General features: G+C 45.5%; 1 protein-coding gene across 11 annotated transcripts in view; it reads right to left on the bottom strand.

Annotated features, from left to right (window-relative positions):
- Snx29 (sorting nexin 29) overlaps positions 1 to 22,157 on the bottom strand; it is a 436,235-nt gene that overhangs the window by 108,788 nt on the left and 305,290 nt on the right. For all 11 annotated transcript variants that reach the window (XM_006522666.3, XM_006522668.4, XM_006522669.4 and 8 more), the window contains one exon: positions 18,734 to 18,850. In XM_006522666.3, coding sequence (XP_006522729.1) covers positions 18,734 to 18,850 — 117 coding nt within the window. The remainder of the gene's footprint in view (positions 1 to 18,733; positions 18,851 to 22,157) is intronic.

The raw sequence follows: 22,157 nt of genomic DNA, 5'->3' as shown, positions 1-22,157 counted from the left end.
AAACCAACTTCCTTCTGATACTAACCACAAGCATTATCTTAGACCTCCTGAAACCTGAGGAACCCAAGGAGACCCAGCTCTGGACTGTGGCCTCCTCTTTGGCTTGCCCTCCATGCAGGCATAATTAAGTGACCAACACAGTCTACCCATCTGCTTCTCACGAGGCCCAGAATGATGTAGGCAGTGCTGAGGTGGCTGAATGGTGGTACATGAATAGGCAAAACCTATCATTGGAGAAACAGGCCAGATGGATTCTTGGGTCTTCTTGGAACAAAAACCCCCAGTGCTATCCACAGAAGGGCAGAGTGAGAGATGAGACGGGAGAACCCACTCCCAAGCAACACCAGCAAGGTTTCCTGGCTCATGGCTTCCTGGGGGCTGGAAGCAGAGCCAGGACAAAGCCAATAGCTCTCAGTGGGCACCACACTCTACCATCACTGTCACTATGGAACTCTAGCCAGAGTCCTGTCACCCTGACATGTCAGTTCCCAAACTTAAGAAGACACCAGAGAGTCTGCCTCAAATGCCCACTATGTGGCCCCCATATGCTTCTGAAACAAGGGGAGGAAGGGGGAAAGGGGAAGGAGAAAGGAAACCATTAGCAGCTTCCTCGGCATCTTTAGTATCTCCCCTGGGAAGAATCAGGACATAGGTACAGATAGGGAGGGTAGACAGGAAACATGCCTGATGGTGGAGCTATGCCAGAGGGTGTACAGGGGATGAAAGAGGATCATTAGTTCAATGCAGTGGGTTTGGTCTAATGCTGCTTCTACTGTGGTAATTTGGGTTCCCAAAATTGCATGAGAATCTGCATGTCTGAACACAAGACACTGAGGGATCCTGCACCCAGTTGGTTTTGATTACTAAATAAAATTGCCAGCAGCCAATGGCTGGACAGGGCAGACAGAAGTAGAACTTTTAGAATTCCCAGGCAAGCACTGAGGAAAGACAAAGGAGATTTGCACCTGAGAAGGTGAGGGTCAGAGAGCATAGCCCCCATGTTGGAGTCAGAGTAGCCCCATGAAAGTTGCCCAACTGGGTCCAGGGCAGCAAAGATGGAATATAGATTTTAGTAAGCGATGACTCGGGAATATCAGAGGGAGGTGGATTAGCCATGTGGAGGTTAGTAAGTGGCCCAGTCATTGAGCTGTTTTAGGCATATCAAAATATAAAGGCTGTGTGTGTGTGTGTGTGTGTGTGTGTGTGTGTGTGTGTGTGTATTTCATTCAGTTCATTGGGGACCCAGAACATTGGAGCAGGTAGCGAGGAACGTGCCACTGCTCCCTGACTGCCACCAGGATCAATCTGAGTGCTCAACTGAGTACTGCTATACAGTTCAAGGCCAGCCCAGGCAACTTTGTGAGACAGATCCGCCTCAAAATAAAAAAAGCAAAACCATACCCACAGTCATAAGGGGCAACCAACAAGAAATCACCACACATCACCAAAGGCTCCCTGCACTACAAAGCATGCTCACACACAGCCCACCCCAGGCCCCTCCAGCCAGTAGCTGTGGGCCATGGTGTCATCTCTATCCACAGACATGTCGTAAGGCCTCACACGAACACACAGCAGAAGCACAGGTATCGTGAGCACAGCCCAGGCTCCCCTGCTCAGGAGCCCCAGTGATGCCATGCAGAGAGCACCAGACACACTGCTCCTCTCGGGGAAGACATGCCCTTGTCTCCTTCCTTCAAAGTTAATCCAGTTGAGCAGGTCAAGAGCCTGGTTCACTGTGAGATCACTTCTGTCCCTGATGCAGTCCCTAGAAGCTGCCATGGGGTTCAGTAGGGTTTGCCCACTGAAAGGAAAGGCCTCTCTCTCTGTTCCTCTTTAGGGTCTGTCTCCTTCTGAGGCTGTCAGAGCCTAAGTCCAATCCCCTGTACTTTGGCCTTCCTTACTCATTCTCAAAAGCTCCCTCCATGTGGCTGCCAGCTGCCACAGGCCTGACCTCCATGCCTGACCTCCATGCCTGCTGCCACATGACTGAGTTCATTGCCAGCTTTTTTCCCTTTCTCTCCTCCATTCTCCTCCTATGGGGTCCATATGCTCATAGATAGCAATATAGAAAACACAATGTTAAATGTGTAGGTTTTTCTCTTTAAGGGAAGAAATGTCCATGCCTGTTTCCATCCAGAGGACTGGGAATGGATATGTTAATAACCTTTGCTATCTGTGGAGCCAGGGTTCACTGGAATCCCAGACTCCTGAGCACTGTTTCTCAGTCAACAGAACCCATTCTTGTGGAAGAGGTCACAGGTACCTTGCAAAAGACATGCTTTTAGCCAAGGAATTTCCATGTAGACATGCCCTAAGCCTTATTGTGATAAGTATGATGAGGAAACCTTTTTTGTACTGTGTTTAAATAAAAAAAAAAACAAAAAGCTGCCCAGGGTCAGACTCCAGAAGTGTGGACCAGCCTGGATGAGTGAGTAAGTCACCCTGAACCCTGTGGGTTTCCTTCTTGGCTCCCCACTGCAGTCACTGGGGCTTGCAGGGACCCTCACATTATGGGCGGCTTCGAGACACACAGCTGGCCTGCCTTAGGGCTTTGGTTTTGCTATTGTTGTTGTTTTCTTTTAAACTCGATAAACTGTCCTTGAGCTTCCTTTTGACTGCACTCTTAAATCCATTTATGAGACTAAGAACTCCAAGAAAGAATCCCAATTTCCCCAGTATCATGTGGTAGGACTCCCCAAGATTTCTAATAAAATTTAAATTTTGCCTGTTTTTAATTCTTTAATCAGAGAAAATGAGTCCTTCAACACAGAATCCTCCTGTCTAAGACTCCTCAGTGCTAGGATGACAGGCATTTGCATCACACCCAGCTTGGTGATGCTTTTTTTATTCTAACCTTTATTTTATGTGCATTTGGTGTTTTAGTGTTTTGCCTGCATGTATGTGTAAGTGAGAGTGCCAGATCTTGGAGTTACAGACAGGTATGAGCTGTCCTGTAGGTACTAGGATTTGAATCCTAGACCTCTGGAATAGCAGTCAGTGCCCTTAATCCCTGAGCCATCTCTCCAGCCCTGGCATGCTTTTTTTTAAGCCATTACCTTCTACATATGGTAACAGAAGCCCATAAAAACTGTCCAAGGAAATGTAACAAGGCACTAAGTGCTGGCAGCAGGATCTCAGCTCAGGCACCGGAGAACAAAGAGCACCACAAGGGTTTGCTACCTCCACGACAGAGGCCTCACTGCTCACACTCTGCCTCACAGGAGCCTAGAGGGTGACATAGTTTATACTCAGAGCTTTGGCTGTGGAGCTCCAACACCTTCTATTATCCACCTGTCCCAGAGTGCCATCACTCCACACAGGCTTTCTATGACTGCCACTCACCCCGGTGAGCTCAGAGAGCAGTCTGCATTTCCCTGTTCACCACATCAACCAGTTCACATGACACCCACCAGCCTGGTCTAGCACCTGGCACACCACAGGTACTGATTAAATGAATGAATTATAATATAAACTATATTTCCGCTCTGAAATGTCAATCAATTTTTAAGCTGCTGTGCAGCAATTCAAAAATCCTCATATGTGGTTAGAATAAGTTGGCTTGGGGATAAAAAAGAACCAAAGAAAACTAGTTTTGTCTTTCAATTTCAAAGCTCTCAGGTTCACTGCTCAAAAGAAAAGGCAAGAAGAAAATGTGGCAGCCACAATGAATATTTGTCCCGACCATGAGCTGGCACAGCGCTCTCTGTGCAGTCACTCTTTCACACATCAGTTTTCAAATAATCTCTCAGAAGCAATTAGCTCTCTTGGGTTTTTTTTTTCCAGCCAAAAATGAGAACCATTTTTCAACACACTGGCACTCTGCTTTCTTACTTCATTTTAGACTAAGGAACCAAATGTGAGGGGCACAGCTATTATCTTCTGGCTGGGCCAGCCAGCCAGGCAGACGTGGCTGCAGAAGGAACCATGATGTTGACCTGCACTCTTACCACCACGAGGAGGACTCAGAGAGGCTGGACCACATGCAAGGTTCTGCTCTTACTTGTTTGTTCATTTACCTGGTTTTCAAAAATACAATCACAGGCATCAGATGCTTGTGATTTTAAAAAAATAATCAAGGCCAAAGATTCAAGAGGTAGCACCTAAGAGCCTTTTTATCTTATCCTCTGTGCAGCCCAAAAAGCGTCAGTGGACTTCTTTTTGTTGGGTCACTTTCCTCATCAGATCATGAGGGTTTCAGGAGCAACATCCTCAGACCCCCAAAATGGCATCAGGCATGGATGAGATTGCTCATTGAATGTTTGTACTGCATGACAAGGAGTAGACATGCAAAAGTGGAGAGACGGAGGAGTGGCTGGCTGGAGGAGGGGAAGGAAGGAAGGAAGGAGCATATGTAAACTATCCAGTTTACTTAGAGTGGGCACCAGCTTCTTCCTGTGCTCAGACAACATTTGCATGGAGCCAAACTATACAAGGACATACTACAGCACCACTCACAGTAGCACGGGCCTGGGAGGAAGTCATGAATAGTTATATAAACACAGTCTGGATAAGACCACACAGCTCCCAAGAAAACTGCAACCTTCCTCCTCTACTAAACGAGCAATGGCCAGAAACAGAACGTCAAAGCAAAAGCCTGACACACAGCAGGTTGCAGGGAAGCCATTGTCTTTATGAAGAAGGGGTGAGCTTTCTGTACTTGGACTGAGCATTTTGGAAGCAAGGGCACTCACTGGAAACAAAGATCAGAAGGAAAAAGCTTTCCATTCTGTAAAACTTGGAACCTTCACATTTTTGCTAAGTGTAATTCGAGTTGTTAACGTTCTCAATGTAAGTTTAGTAATCATGCAATTTTATATGCATAAGAATAGAAGAAAAAGATCAAATACAAGCTATATGCCTCTGGGTGGGGAGCATGGAGAAACAAGGAAGGAGCAGGGAAAGGCATTCTGGTATGAGCTTGAGTTCAGCATGAACCTTACAAAGAAATGTGTGGTGATGTCTGCAACTTTTAAAAACTAATAACAAAGCACAAATGAAGGTGGATGGACAGTTAATGGGAAGCAGATGCATAAGTGATGGATGGTCGATGGATGAGTAATAGATGACAGATGGACAAACAGTGGGTGGTAGTAGATGGACAACAGAGACAGGTAGATGGGGGGGTTAATTGGATAATGGATGATGAACGGTTAATTGATGGATGATGGAGAGACAAGTGACAAGCAGGTACAGGACGATGTTAGAGACACAGCTTTAGTGGAGAATACACCAGTATTCAATGGGAAAAAAAAATCTTTTATATAACAATGTTTTTCAAACAAAATATTTGAAAAGCTTTATTCAGTTGGACTAGAGGAATAGCTGAACTGTGTTACTACTAACACAGAATAAGCCTGATAAAAAGGAAAAGAAAAAGTATTTTTGAGGTGGTTAATCAATAAAGCTCTTGTGGTTTTTGTTGTTGTTGTTGTTGTTGTTTATTTTTTTCTAAATTCTGCAGTATTTGTCATATGTATTAGCTCTCTGGAATAATCTGTTTGGATTTCTTTCCTCAGCTAAATAAGTTTGGCTTTTGTTTTGGTTTTATGAAGACCAGTTAAGACTCAGCTTGCAGCTTCACACAAGTTACAACCTTTCCTCCTGGGAAGAAGAGGAACAAAAGTTGCCTTGGAGCTGGCATGGGGCATTAGGAGAACTGCCTACCCAGAGCCAGGCAGAGCTGGTGTGGGTATGAGAACTGCCTACTGAGAGCAGGGCAGAGCTGGTTTCAGCAAGCAGCAGGCACTTTTCTTTCCAGTTACCACCACTCGGGGGTGGATAGTCACCTGCAGCATCAAGGAGTTTGGACACCCAGAGGTCTGGCCTTGGGATCAGTCACCTGTTTTGAGAGTCAGCCATAATATTACAAACCCACACACTCCCCGACTATTGGCACTTATCAAAAATTTATATCAAGTTCCAAGCTGGAATCAGGTCCTCTCTATCAGAAAGGAGAGCCTCACACAAGCCAGATTCAATTTCTTCAAATAGCTCTCCATGCAAATGAGGTACCTCAACCAATGAAACTTCACCCTAACAATCCCGTCCCACTCTCCAAGGTTCATTCATTCATATATATATAGTATATATATATATATATATATATATATATATATATATGTATGTATATATGTATGTATGTGTATATATATATATATATGAATTTTCCATGTCCAATTACATTAGGACAGCAGGAGGCCTGTGATTGGACAGGGATAAGGGAGGCAGACCTAAGGAGGCAAAATGGAGTCAGACATGAACCAGCGTAGATTTAACCAGCCATGGGTAGTTATGATATCATAAGGTTAGAATAATTGGGATAAAGCTTTTATCATTATCAATTAGTTCTGAAATTATTGTATTAGCATCTTTTAAATTGTGATTTTTTTTGACACATAAATCCGACTGGTTAATTATAAGGTTCAAGAGTTTTGCTTTATGTGGTTACTGGAATGTGGGACTGCAGATGGCAGAGAGGAAACTAGCGGCTCCAGGGACAAGCAAGCCAGACAGGGGTGGGGGTGGGGAGCTTTGCTATGCGTCAGGAGCACAGCCAGGTCTGGCCCCTCCAGGGAGTTGGTGGGTTGAGAGAAGCAGGAGTGCAGAGAGTTGGCGGGTTCATTTTTAGTATTTCCCACAACATATATAGCCCTTGATTCGCTCAGAAGAGAGTGTATGTGCACAAGTTGTTTCAATGAATATCGACCAAGAGAGCTGTAACACTGAAATCTTCAGAGAAGACCCTCCCTCGTCTGGCATTCACTGCTGGACCATCCTGCTGACTTGCCTACTCTGGATTTTGCTTCATCCTTCCCCACCCAGTGCATATCAATGCCTGAACTTGGCTCTGCTCTGCTCTATCCCTGGTGTACAGCAGTGCCTGAACATCCCAAGAGAAGAAGCAGACCATGGAACCACACACCTGATGCTCATACCAAGACACCAAGACACACAGTGGCATCTGTCGTCAGAATGATGTCCCACAATCACAAGTCTCTTTCTATCCTTAGTGGAAGAAGCACAAAGCTCACTGCAACAGATGTGCAGATATCCTACATGGAGACAAGAGTGGGGGCCAAGAAGATATCGAATTTAAGTCTGGTGGTTTGTTTTGAGAAAAAAAAAAATATATATATATTCAATGGTTCTTTTTTTTTTCCTGGAATAGTAGCTACAGAGGGTTGAATATTGCCACTAAAAGAATACATCTACATCAGAAAACTCAAAATTTATCAGTGTGATCTTATGTGCAAAAACAATTTTTGCAGATGCAACAAATAATGTCCCTTCCAGGAAGAAACTGACCTATTTTTTTAATCTCTTTTGTCAACAAATAGCAAGTGAGGTCTGCTAAAGATGGCTGCATGGGTGATGTTTAACAGCCCCTTGATAATTACAGCTCTCCAGGTGTGACACACCCCTCTTTTGAACTTGGTGGTTGTTATACAAGGTGTTTTTTTGAGACAAGTCAAAGCAGCAAAAAGGAGCTCTGCTAGACCTGCCTCCACTCTCGTCTAGCAGGCTGAGCACCAGCAGGCACAGTCATTTTGCTATTCAGAGTTCCCATATTTCCTGAAGAAAGGGAGATGCAGGAAAAGGGGGCAGACTATGGCTGCCTGCTGCTTAGCATCCATTTGCTTCCTGGGAAATCATCCCACGGCTGATTTAACCCATGGGTGGACAGCAAATAACTCAAGCTAACCAGTGCGACCTGCTCTGGCCGTACAGATTAGTTCTAGGTGGTGCAGTGAGCTAAGCCAACTCTGCCGTAGTAGTCCCAGGGCTGTTCATGATGCTGGGGTCACTCTTTCTCTCAATGATACACTGGAGTTGCTACCATCCGCAGAAGGATAAGATGGTTGTGGCAGGGGACAGTGAGGACAGAATGATGGGCTATCTCATGACATGGACTCCACAGTTTGTACTTATCTAAAGCATGGTGGCTGTCTTTGCTGAGGCCTGTCTGGGCTGCTTTCTCTTGGTCTTGCACTGGAGACATTCTGAATGATACAGGCACCACGAATCCAGGGATCCCTCCAGCTTACATTCTATTATATGTCAGTCTGTAAGTTTTCACAGCAAGGCTAAGGTCTTGAAAACGAAAACCCAAATGAAACAACTCAACCCTCCTTCAAAGGGGAGCACTCTTTCAAGACACAAACACATCGGCCTTGACTCTTCCAGCCCAGGACCTACTACGCAGGTAACTGAAAGACTCCACTCGCTTGTGCACAGCACAAACAGATCAACAAAACAAAACAAGCCTTAATTCCCTACAATGCCACGGACACCAGCACCATGGCCCAGTGCCCAGGAACCAAGCACTTAGCGTGCTATCTCACAGGATTCTCCAGCCACACCCTCGGGAGGCACACACTACCTGTGGAGCCCTTGAGATACTCCTTAGTAAGTCTGTCTTCTCTTTTCGGACTTCAGGGGCTTGCTTTATTAATGATACATTCCATTTCTGGGTGGAATTTTTGAGAGACGGTATCTCTTGTTTCTCGAGTTAGTCTAGGTCTGGGTCAAGGAGAATGGAAACCATGGAGCATAGTCCCTGCTACCCATGAGGGACAAGGGACATGATGGAGACAGAAACAGCAGTTTCCCATTGTGACATATTGGGACTATGTTACTATAGCACAACACAGCCTTCCCTGACAGTTTACCCCATTTACAGATGTGAAAACTGAGTCCGAGGAAAGTAAATCACGGATCCTGTATGCAGCCATGCGACCCAGGAGAGAAGAGAGAAAATCTTGACGTCTGAGGGCCCAGAATCCTTCATCATGCTATCTAACCTGTAGCTTTCAGGGCAGCCTTGGGATGTGCTCTTGATATCAAGATCAGAGGCAGAGCAGTTTCCATTTTCCATGCCTTTCTCCACCATAGGCTCCTTTACTGAGCTCTGGGCTTTCTGAAAGCCACTACAAAATGTTCAAGTTTTTCCGTGACTGACAGATAACTTCTTACCCAAATTAGAAATGGTTTCGATTTAGTTATCAAAGAAATCAGGGGTGTGCGATACATGCTGCAATAGTTCCTTACACTTGATGGCAAGGTAGAAAAAAGACAAGAGCAGCATGGTCAGCTAGAGACTGCCACACTGAGCTGGGCTGGAATACCAGGTCAAGTTCAGTGAGCGTGTTCTGGGCATCCAGAGTAAGGGTGCTTGGTAAGAAGCAGGAACTAATAGTCACTTGTTCAATAAATATTTAATAGCCCACAGTAGGTGTCAGGAGCTCAGGCCAAGTAGAAAAGAAACAAATGGAGAAGAGACAACCAATTCTGTGCTGAGTGACGATAAGTGTCATGAGGAGAGTGCACCGTGAGAGCGCAGGCCTGCATGCAGGGCTGTGACCTCCCACATGGCTGATCTGAAGGCACGATCTGTAAACTTAAATCTCACATCACTCTCCCTGGTGGGTGATACTAGTCTTATCTAAAGATGAGGACAGCGCTGGAAAACCAAGAGACCTGTTGGTTCCCTGACTTGGTCATGGGCACCTAACTCACCTGGGCCTTCCTGTCTGTCTCATAGGATTGCTAATATGTTACAGCACTTGGAATGTGGCATGGAGCACAAACATGCTTAGTAGACAGTGTCCTTTATTGTAGGCATCATCCCGCTTTTATGGGTTTCTTTATCTCCCAGGGAAGCCAACAGATTTAATGATAAGACTAGTGAGTGTAAGAAGCCATGTTGGAACAAAGCTGGCCAAGGCAGCTCTAGCCACTGAGGTCATTCTCCGAGGGTGGGCTTAGACCTTCCAGAATGTTCAGGAAGCACAGAGCTGAAGCCGTCAGCACATATTAATGAACGGAGAAAGGAAAGTCTCAGAGCAACCTAACAGTATAGTTCTCCCACAGATGTTAAAATAGGCAAGTGTATCTTATATGCATATACATTTACATCTATGCATTGTGTATGCATGAAAGACATCCAGAAGGATGTGTACTGAAGTTTCCACAGCAAGGTCACTGGAAAAGAGGAACCTATGTTCTGCCCCCTGAATTATTGAAACTCTTTCAGAATATGCTTTTTTATATTGTGCTATTTGGAAAAGTTTGAAAGTGTTTTAAAAGACACAAGGGTTGGAAAAGAAAGCTTTGCAAATGGGAACAGCAAGAGCAGGTGGTGAAGCCACGCAAGCGTGCTGAGAGAGAGCCAGCCACGCAAGCGTGCCGAGCGAGAGCCAGATGATCCTGCCTTGGCAGCGACCAGCTCAATTTTGAACAAACCTAATATACGGCTTCCCACAGTTACTTTCTGTACAAAAATGTACATGATGCATCACAACTCCAAATATTTTTTTCACATTTCAAAATTAATCAAGTCTCCAGGAAAACATTATGGAGTATAAGTACCATGATCACACTCTTTGTGACTATAATTTTCCATCTTTAAGTATTCATAAATACTTAATAAATTTTTAATAAACTCTTAAGCTAAAAAAAGTGGGCAATTAACCCAGGCTTTCTGAGCAAACCTCTAACTCCAGTTACTTAGGTTAAGACATGGTGATCACAAGTTCAAAGCTAGCCTGAACTACAAAGCAAGCTCAAGACAAGCTAAGCAACATTGTGAGACCCTGTCTGTCTCAGGATGAAAAGTAAACAGAGAGCTGCAAATACAGCAGTGAGAACGCTTCCCTTCCACTGCTCTTGGTTCAATCCTGTCTCACAAACTCATGCGTGTGTGTGCACTCACACACATGCACATGCACAGGCACACACACACACACACACACACACACACACACAGGCACGCACATACCTCAATAAGAAAATACCTGCACCCTTGAGGGCATGGGCAGCAAGCACTGGCTGCAAACTTGGCTCTTACAGGATGGGTGTGGCAACTTGTACTTGGGCATCCTATTCATACTGGCAACAACAGTGATATTCCTCAACAGTAGAAATAAAGAATGCCACTTAATCAGGGGGAAAAAAAAGAATAAAAATAAGGCAAGCTGGGATCTTTCTAAGTTTGTCAAAAATCCTGAGTAAGAAGATAGCTCTCCAGTGCTTGGCTGGCATATTTTATTCTTTAGTATCTGAGAGTGTTCCATTCAAGCTCTGGGTGATAAAATCATTTTGGTGTCCATGCCAAACAACAGCACAGTTAAAGCAGAGAGGTGCACACCAAACAATATACATTCTGGAGTTAACCCCCTCATGGCACAAGTTATAATCTCCCAGGTCTGTGTGCCCAACACTCCATGCAAAGCAGCTACTTGAAACTGTGAGTGACTGACCAAAGCATAAACTAGGGCAGTTTCAGCTGAGGTCATTACCAAGCACAGAATTGGCACAGCTCTAAGACAATGTGCACTTTGCCAGCAGACACATGACTCTGTTCACAATGGAAATACATTTCCAAGGTTCTATCCACACAATCTTAAGTGGCCAGGACCCACACACCTGCTACCACTCAGCAACAACCAGGTCCCCACACTTGATAAGCACACACCAGAAATGAGAGTTTAACACCGGCTTCAGGAAAAGAAGGGCTGAGCCAGGATGATCCCTTGGCTGAGGGTGTGCTGGTATACATTCCAAAGTCACCAAAGGTACCACAAGAGCAGCTGCCTATCAACAGAAACACAAAACTACACCTAAGAAGGGGCTTTTATTCCTCAAATGGAGAAATTTAGAGGGTCCTCCAAGCATTTTTCAAGATGATTTGGGGCTGAAAACTAATGTTTCTGTGTTAAGCTTCTATGTGGGATACACTTTTAGAAGCCTGTCTTAACGGCATTGTTCAGAATAATCTGCACGGCAGCAGATAGCTAAAACACACATGCCCAAGCACAGAATTCAAAAGCCTCTTATAACCTAGATGTGCTGTTCAGAGCTTCGAGGGACAGCAGCAGACAATTTGGCACTATATCATTAGAGATTTGCCAACTGCCACCAAGGCAAAAAGTGAATTTCTTATTAAGCTTCTGTCGTTAAGCAGCATCAACCCTAGTAGTCAGTCAGTCCCTCTAAAGATTTTAAAGGACCAGAAACAGGCCCATCTTAAAGTGAACCTTACTGCAAACTGTGGGTGGGTCCACTGTCTCTCTCATCTCTGAATTTTAATCACCTTTTCTTGGATCAACTAGACATCACAGCAGTGGAGGGAATGTCCTGTGCTCACAGTAGAGATTATCAAAGTCTGTGATGTGGCAGGACAGGAAGCCACTTTTCAGGACAATGGAAGGCCCTTGGTTAGTGATATTACCATAGCTATCATAGCTGTGTGGTCACATCCACATGACACATGCTCTGGGCTCTGAGAAGATGCTCATGAAGACATAGTGCTTGCCACACAAAATCTCTTAGTCCATAGGAGACCAGGAAATGCAGACATGAAGGGATGAGCCAGAATAACAAACATTGCCACATAAAGGGTCACAAGCACTTAGGTAAGGGCCCCAGTTCCTCACAGGGATGAGCAAGGGAGCATCCACAGAGGGCTTAACAGAAGCTCAGGAAAAGTAACAATACCCTTTTTACTGGCACACCCCACCACACACACACACACACACACACACACACACAGCCACCACACACACACACACACAGCCACCACACACACACACACACACTGCCACCACACACACGCACAAAAACACACACACCCCACCACACACACACACACACACACACACACACACACACACACACATACAAACACTCCACAGACACAAATGTACACACACCACACACAAAAACACACCACATACAAACACACACACACATATGCACATATATACCACACACACCACATACAAACACACACGCATGCATGCACACACATACCACAGAAACAAATCTCAAGAAGAGGAAGGGCGTATGGGTTTTCAGTTAAACAGAAATTCCTGCTGTACCACAGAGCCTGTGAAAGTTTATTAAGCAGGAGTCAATGAGGAGGAAGACAAACAGGAAGGGGCATAGGGGACTAGTACAAAGGGGAGAGACAGATGGCAGAGCCAAAGACAGGTGAGCATGAAATGAGACACACACAGAAGATAAAGAAGACAGAAACAGAGAAATGGCAACAGAGGAGAAGAGGAACAGACATGGGAAGACAGAGGTAGGGGGAGAGAAGCACACAGACTTAGAAGCAATAAAGAAGAGAGGGGGAGGGAGGGCATGGAAGGGGAAGAAGGGAAGACAGCAGAGGGAGGGAGAGCAGGAGCAGAGCACAATGAGCCAGATGATCTGTTAGCTGCCAGGCTGCTCAGTGGGGCCCCGGGGGCCGAGGAGCCTCTGAGAAGCCCGTGGGGGCATTGGGGATTTGCAGCATGAGGAGCTCTCAGAGCTTTTCCACTGCCTTCCTCAGAAAAGAGCTGTGAATTCTTCTTAGAAAGCCTGTCCCTGGAGAAGGAACTTCTGGGAACACTGTATGGCCAGGTCTGCAGAGAGCACTCTGGGAGGTCCTGAAGCAAAGACAACTTACTGTGCTGCCCTTCGTCTAATACATCTTTTTCCAGCAGAGTCCTCCTCACACATAGGAAGACTGTTCGGCTTTTAGGAACATCTGCCTTCTCCAAAGAGCCCCTTCTAACTCCAAGGCAAAACAGGCAGTGTGATAAAAACAATTACAGAAGATTACAAGCTTTTAAAATAAAAACTAAATAAGCAGCAGCAGCGGCAGCAACAATCCTTTGAGTGCACACTGGCAGAAGGAAAGAAGGTCAGCAGAGTCCTGGGTACACAGTGGGACCTTTGAGCCTCACCAGAGTCCAGGAGTGTGCACACCACCTAAAGTGCTGTGCCCAGAACGTGGCTCATCAAAGGCTGCTGGGCCAGAGCAGGACCTGAAGAGTGTGATCTGAAGGGGTAGGCGTGAAGCAGCACGATGCTTGAGTTTGTAAGAGCTATGGTCTGACTGTGAAGTAGCCTCCCAGGCCCATGTGTGGAAGCATCTGGTCTCCGTCTACTTGGAGAAGCTGTGAACTATGGAGTCTGGCAGGAAAGAGTAGGTCACTGGGTGGGAGAGGGAGCTTGAGGTTTATAGCTCAGCCTCTCTCCTTCCTGACTGACCTCATGCAAGCAGCCGCCCCAAACTCATACTACCCCAGTCATAAGCCTCTCCTGTGCCACCATGATGGACCGTTCCCCTTTAACTGTGAGGCACAAAACATCTTTCCTGCTCTCAGCTACTTCATCCAGGCTATTTTAGATTTGTTATTTTAATGCACATGCATGAGTGTTTTGTCTATATGATTGCATGTACACTATGAGCACATGCATGAGTGTTTGTCTATATGATTGCATGTACACTATGAGCACATGCATGAGTGTTTGTCTATATGATTGCATGTACACTATGAGCACATGCATGAGTGTTTGTCTGTATGATTGCATGTACACTATGAGCACATGCATGAGTGTTTGTCTGTATGATTGCATGTACACTATGAGCACATGCATGAGTGTTTGTCTGTATGATTGCATGTACACTATGAGCACATGCATGAGTGTTTGTCTGTATGATTGCATGTACACTATGAGCACATGCATGAGTGTTTTGTCTATATGATTGCATGTACACTATAAGCACATGCATGAGTGTTTTGTCTGTATGTTTGCATGTACACTATGAGCACATGCATGAGTGTTTTGTCTATATGATTGCATGTACACTATGAGCACATGCATGAGTGTTTTGTCTATATGATTGCATGTACACTATGAGCACATGCATGAGTGTTTTGTCTATATGATTGCATGTACACTATGAGCACATGCATGAGTGTTTTGTCTGTATGATTGCATGTACACTATGAGAATATGCATGAGTGTTTGTCTATATGATTGCATGTACACTATGAGCACATGCATGAGTGTTTTGTCTGTATGATTGCATGTACACTATGAGCACATGTATGAGTGTTTTGTCTATATGATTGCATGTACACTATGAGCACATGCATGAGTGTTTGTCTGTATGATTGCATGTACACTATGAGCACATGCATGAGTGTTTTGTCTATATGATTGCATGTACACTATGAGCACATGCATGAGTGTTTGTCTGTATGTTTGCATGTACACTATGAGCACATGCATGAGTGTTTGTCTGTATGTTTGCATGTACACTATGAGCATATGCATGAGTGTTTGTCTATATGATTGCATGTACACTATGAGCACATGCATGAGTGTTTTGTCTGTATGATTGCATGTACACTATGAGCACATGTATGAGTGTTTTGTCTATATGATTGCATGTACACTATGAGCACATGCATGAGTGTTTGTCTGTATGATTGCATGTACACTATGAGCACATGCATGAGTGTTTTGTCTATATGATTGCATGTACACTATGAGCACATGCATGAGTGTTTGTCTGTATGTTTGCATGTACACTATGAGCACATGCATGAGTGTTTGTCTGTATGTTTGCATGTACACTATGAGCACATGCATGAGTGTTTTGTCTATATGATTGCATGTACACTATGAGCACATGCATGAGTGTTTTGTCTATATGATTGCATGTACACTATGAGCACATGCATGAGTGTTTTGTCTATATGATTGCATGTACACTATGAGCACATGCATGAGTGTTTTGTCTGTATGATTGCATGTACACTATGAGCATATGCATGAGTGTTTGTCTATATGATTGCATGTACACTATGAGCACATGCATGAGTGTTTTGTCTGTATGATTGCATGTACACTATGAGCACATGTATGAGTGTTTTGTCTATATGACTGCATGCACACTATGAGCACATGCATGAGTGTTTGTCTATATGACTGCATGTACACTATGAGCATGTGTGTTGCCCACAAAGGTCAAAAGGCACCAGATGCCCTGGAACTGGAGCTTCGGGTATTTGTAAACTACTATGTGGATTTTGAGAACAAAATCTGAGTCCTCCTCAAAAGCAATAAGTACCCTTAACCACTGAGCAATCTCCTCCATCAGGTATTTTAACAAAGGAGAAAAGTAATCCACATTGTAAGATAAGGTTGTTGGTTTTTTTTAAAGAGTCCAAAAGGTTGGCATTTCCAACTGTTAAATAAAATCCAGTCTCTAAGATCAGATTGAGCCCTGCCCCTTCTCACTGTAAGCCTGTCTTGTCTTCTGTTGTATGAAGGTCACAACTGGTAGCACTGTTAGGTGTGGTGGGGAGGAAATGACACACGCATACTTAAGGAAGCTCATCACACTTGGGCAGTGTGGAGGTTTGAATAAGCTTGGCCCATGGGAAGTGGCTCTATTAGGAGGTGTGGCCTTGTTAAAGGAAGTGTGTCATTGCATAGGCAGGATTTGAGGGATCCTACTGCCCCATCCAATGTGGAAGAGACCCTCCTGGCTACCTGAAGAAGCCAGACTTCTGGTGGCCCTCAGATCAAATTGTAGAACTCTCAGCTCCTCCTGCATCATGTGTGCCTGGACACTGCCATGCTCCCACCTTGATGATAATGGACTGAACCTCTGAAACTGTAAGCCATCCTCAATTAAACTTTATAAGAGTTGCTTTGGCCATGGTGTCTTGTCACAGCAATAAAAACCCTAAGAGAGGCAGTAAGTGACAGGCAATCAGTTACTGCCAGCTCCTCAGATCAGCAGTTACAATCTGTACAGTCTTCATCCTTCACAACAAGAATGAGCGTGAAAGTAGCTCTCTGTAACAGTGTCCACAGTGACCCTAGTCATCTACTCTTTCAGCATAAAGGACACACAAGAACACTACCTAAGTTCAAACTGAGGGTATTCTAAGAAATGGGCCACTGCTCACTTCCTGTCTGCCCATGGTCCCCTCTTCAGCCATCCCTGAAAGCTGGAACTCTATTCATGGGAGACTCACTGTCCTTCTTATTCACAGCACTACAGAAGCATCAAGAAGAGGAACCACTAACCTGATGGAGACACAGAATAACCGGCCTAGGGAGTAACAAGAGATGGATGAATAAAGAGACAGCAGAGTTTGCAGGAGAGCTGACAGGAAACAGTCCAACCAGAATCACACCATCAGTGACACGAAACCAATCTTACACATCTAGGCTCAAGTATCCGCTTAAGGAAAATGAAAACGGGAGGGGTGAGCCGCAGCACCATTCAGTGATGTCATCAGGGAAGCCAGTATAAAACTCCAGGATGGGAACAACCCAGTGTTGTATATCAACTGCAAGGGAGAGAGAGAGAGAGAGAGGAGGGAGGACCCAACAGACAAAATGTAAGAAAAAAGCCAGATTCCCAAAGGCAGGATGGTGGACAGCAAAGGCTGAGGGAAGAAGAAAGGAGTAGGGTTTTGTTGCAGGTGGAGAGTCAGTCAGTCTCCAGAGAAGCATGGCACCATGGTGGGGACGGCTGCACAACACAGGAAAATACACTGCTGAGCTGTCTGCTAAAATGGTTGGAATGAGGTAGGTACTTTTACATCCATTTTTAAATTGTGAGGAAAAAACCTAAGAGGCAATCAATGAAATTATAACATGTGAGCCTCATGTGGATCCCGGATTTTAGGAAGTTATTAAAAATGAGACAGTTGGACATTTGAATACTGCTTCTTGCTGCTGTAAAGGATTTAGGACATAAGAGGTGGGGTGGCATGGCATTTACAGTTTCTTATTTCTAAAAGGTTTTCCCTTTTGTTTAAATTTGTCTCTTGTATATTATATCCCAACTGCAGTTTCCCCTCCATCACCTCCCCAAATCTCTCCCCTGTACCTCCCCTGTGCCCCAGGCCCATCCCACCTCTGCCCTCCCCTCAGAAAAGGGCAGGCCTCCCAGGGACATCCACCAGATACTGCAAAACAAGATAGAAGAGCATTTTCTTATTTTCGACATATACAGTAGGATGCAGAGATAAAATATTACTTACTTAGTGTTTGACTCAGATAATATGGAAGGGGGAAACAGGAAGTGGTATGTTGAAATAGAACTGACGGCAGCTGGTGAGAGCCAAGCTTGGCAATGGAGACCTGAGCATGCTCACTGCTTCCCTGCCAACCTTTGGAACTTGCTGTTTTGCATAGGAAGTGTTTAATGAAGATGAAGCTATGGTGGGCATGCATGGAAGGACCAGCATCCAACCTGACAGCATCACAGCTTGAAATGTTCCAAGTTGGGATGAAAGTAAACGTCTAAAGGACATGACTGATCACAGGTTGTCTCATCAGATACAGAATGACTGAGCCAAGGAAAGCATCAAGCAGTTCTTAACCAGGGGTGTCTGGGGAGATGCAATTAGTACTCCTCTAGTTAAAAAAAAAAAAAAAAAAAAAGGCAGGGATCCCAGAATTCACAGGTCAGCCCTACAACAACAAACAATTGCCTGTGACTCGTCCTACACAGATGCTCCTCAAACCAATCTACCTAACAAAAACAATCAAAAATGAGCAATGAAAAGCTCCATCCCAGCAGACCGCATGGGTACAAGAACACAAAGCGAAGCCTGTTTCCTGGCTGCAGAAATCTGTCCACACAGCAGAGCACAGACACACAGTGGAAGGTCTAAGTCAGTTGAGAGCACAGCACTGTGGAAGGAACATGGAATGCGCCTGTATGACAAGCACATACAACTGCATGACTCTCTAATGATACAGTCTGCAGGTGCAACAAGGGTGTGTGCTTGTCTACTTCCTGTACCTTCCTCGGTCACTGACACCGGCAGAAATGAACTAACTCGGGTAGCAGAAGCCTGGTGGAGCCTCAGGGAGAGCAGAGTGAAGTGGCAGGGCTCAGACCTGCTTCCTGGTGGGGAGCACTCACCGGTCCTCGGAGGTCAATCAGCTCCTGCCTCATTTGGGACACCAGGGCTTCCTTGGCCACCAGGGCCCTGTGTAGACGCTCGTTGAACTCAATCAGCTCCCCATGCATCTCAGCCACCTGGAAAGGCAAGCAGGACATCATCAGCCTCAGGAGTGGCCCTGCCCATGCTGAGCCCCTGCTCCTGGCAGTCTCCCTCCTGCCAGAGACCATGGCACTGTGCACCCAGCAGTGGCATGCAACCTTGAGTTGAATGAGTCTGGCAGTTTATGGTTAGACCATTTCAACCCTTAACAACACTTGTCCAAGGGTTGTCTAAGTTATGTTTGTTGATAAAGTTCCTGCTGGGGCTGGGGGTGCATATAGATAAGTGGTAGCGTGACTGCCTGCCATGTACAAGACCCTGAGTTCAATACTTAGCAGTGCAAAAATAAATTAACCAATGGTGATGATGATGTCCCAGCTAGTGGTGCAATGGGAATAAATGCAGCTCCATTCACGAAGTCCCTGGGTTCAAGTGAGAAAACAGAAATGAGCTCCTTCCTAACTGTGGCTGCACACTCCTCAGCGGCGCCACCGCTCGTCACCATTGACTCTGTCTGCAGCACAATAACATCTTTCCCATGTTCTTAGTCAGCTTCTTATGACAGCTTTGAGGGGCAGATGGATTGATCCCACCTTCCACAAGCAGCTCTGAACTCAGGAGCTTCGAGAGCCTGTTCCAGGCCGTGTAATTGGTTCCTGGAGGGAAGATTAGAGCCCTGGCTGGGTGCTCTAAAACTACACCAACCCCACATGCAGCTGGTCAAGCTTGAGCCATAGAAGCTTCCAAACTCAATTATTCAACATATTTGGCTGGTTCCCAAAGAAGCAAAGATAGAAGTGCTATAAAGTCGTTTGTAGCCAATGCAAGGCCACTCAAGTATGCAATTCAGTGAACCATGAGAGGGTGTTCTGAAATGCTGTCCCTGAACGCTTCAGGAAGACCCCTGGGCAAGCAGCCTCACTTGGCCAGACTGCTGCCTCCTAGCAGACTCCTCCCAAACGTGGACTCACACAGCATTTACTACATGTTAGGATATACATAATGATGCCAGGCTATTTGTCACAGGTATTTAACATGATACATAAAATACGCATACTGTTAGAGGAGGAACATAAGGCCTGGGTGCACTGAAGTGAGGACGTGAATCTCACATCAAGGAGGAAAAGGGAGATGCCCTTTTTTATTACAAAGACAAATGTGCAGAAGGAAACACTTCCGCGATGTGCTTTTTAGTATTTAGTTACTCTTTGACATGTCTGTACACAGAGGAGAGAACACATTCTGCTCACCTGATGCTTCCATCTGCTTGCTCTGTGGATCCAATGTCCCCAACATGCCAACCTCACCGCAGATATGACATACAAAGTGCAAATGGCACCAAGGATGCCTTCACACAATGCAGTGAGCAAAGCAGGGGTGAGAAGTCAGCAAGTCTCTCAGCATTTCTCTGCTTATGGAAAGTAATTTCCCCACTTGCCTTATTCTTCACAAAAGCTTAAGCTACTCTCACGTGAAGCACACACAAATCTCCCAATAATGCCTGTAGACTGTCCACATGCACGGAGTCCACAGCTGCTGCACCCCTGCTGATGGACTTGCTAATACGCTCCCATGAACGCAAGCCCCGGACAGGTGTCACTGCCATTTCCTAGGGTGCAGTGGGAGTCAGAGAGCTGCAACAATTTTCCATAAATGCTTCCAACATAAAGTCACACAGGGCTCCAGTATGTTCACTGTGAGCGGACAAACCCTGGCTCCCTTTTGCAGCCACAGCAGTGGTCTGTATCAGGCAAAGCTCGGTCTTCACTGGGGAATGGCAGGGTGAGGAGCCAATGGAAATGAAGAGAGAAAACTTGATTGGAATAATTTCACCATCAAGCTATGCTGTGCATTGTTACAAGGGTAATCTTTGAACATAAGCTTTCTGTCTCACTTGGAATTTTTATAGAGCGTATTCTTACACAAAACCAATCAGATACACAGCTTATACCTTACCTTGGCTACATGAACTTACTGATTCTCAGATAAGTATTTCCAAACTAGAAGCAACTTCTGAGGACTTGGAGAATCTCAGAAAAGGAATGTAAGTCACAAACAGATCCCACGGTCACAGAACTAAAAGTAGCCCATGAAGTCACCATGTCCTGAAAGTGTGGCTAGCAGACAGCACTTTGGTATCTATCACAGCACAATGGAACTACAAGACTGGATTTAGGAGAACAGATGCCCTCCCACCTGCTCCGCTCAGGCTGATAGTCCCACCACATACCCTTACCTGCTATTTGATACCCCCAATGTGTCTACTAGGCCCAGGATAAAACCCTCCCTCCCTCCCTCCCTCCCTCCCTCCCTCCCTCCCTCCCTCCCTCCCTCCCTCCCTCCCTTTCTCTCCCTCTCTCTCTGTCTCTCTCTCTCACACACACACAAACACACACACACACACACTCACACACACACACACACACACACACACACACTTGGTCCCTTACTAACTGGCAGTCCTCTCTGCTCCACAGCCATGCAGAAACATAGGAAGTCGTCACTCCACAGACAGACAGACAGACAGACAAAGAGAATGACCTACACACCTGAGGGTAACCATCACAAAATGGAAACTACCATCTAACTGGCCCACAGTGCTGGTGTGAGAAGACACCTGTTCACAGGCATGGCAGCACTTTTGAGGCCCAGCATTTGGCCCAGAACATGAGAGCCCTCTGTATAGTAAGTCAAGGAACACGAAGAAGGTGTCAGTGAAGTCAAATGGAAAGTACCACAGAAGGGACTGGAACTGCAGTCTGGAGGCTCACTAGCCCTCACAGCCAGTCTGCCATGTTGTTAAGTACCTGCTGGCATGGCCGTTAAGTGCTGGAGCATTGAAGTCCAGGAGACATAACTCTCTCCTTGGATGCTTGGCCAGGTGAATCGGGAGTGAATTTTGGAGGGAAGGGGAGAGCCTGGAAGATGTCACTTTTAGAGCTGCGGGAAGCTGAGTGTTCCCTTCAAGTTGGAGCATGAAGGATAATGATCTTCAAATACAACAGGGCTATGAGGGAGCTTTTACATCTGTGAGGATCCCAGAGGCACCGTAATTACCTGACAAACCACAAAGGATTATGGATGTAAGAAAAGCCTCTGGTGTTCCCTTTCATACCACAATGTTCTCTGTCTCCTCACATTCAAGGAAATGCCTTACCCTCCTTCAAGTGCAAAACAGACACTTTTTGGTTAAGATCGAGACAAGCCCCAAATTTCAGTAGCAACTGAAGCTCTTCTAGTGACAACCAGGAACGCGTCTCAGATGCCTCAGGATCCATCTGAGGTGAAAGTCACACACTGTGTCTTCTGGTCCTGTCTGCCGTAGCTGTTGGGAAAACTGGA

Source organism: Mus musculus, chromosome 16 (assembly GCF_000001635.26).
Source record: "Mus musculus strain C57BL/6J chromosome 16, GRCm38.p6 C57BL/6J".
Lineage (NCBI taxonomy): Eukaryota > Metazoa > Chordata > Mammalia > Rodentia > Muridae > Mus > Mus musculus.
This window is presented reverse-complemented; position numbering and strand designations above follow the sequence as displayed.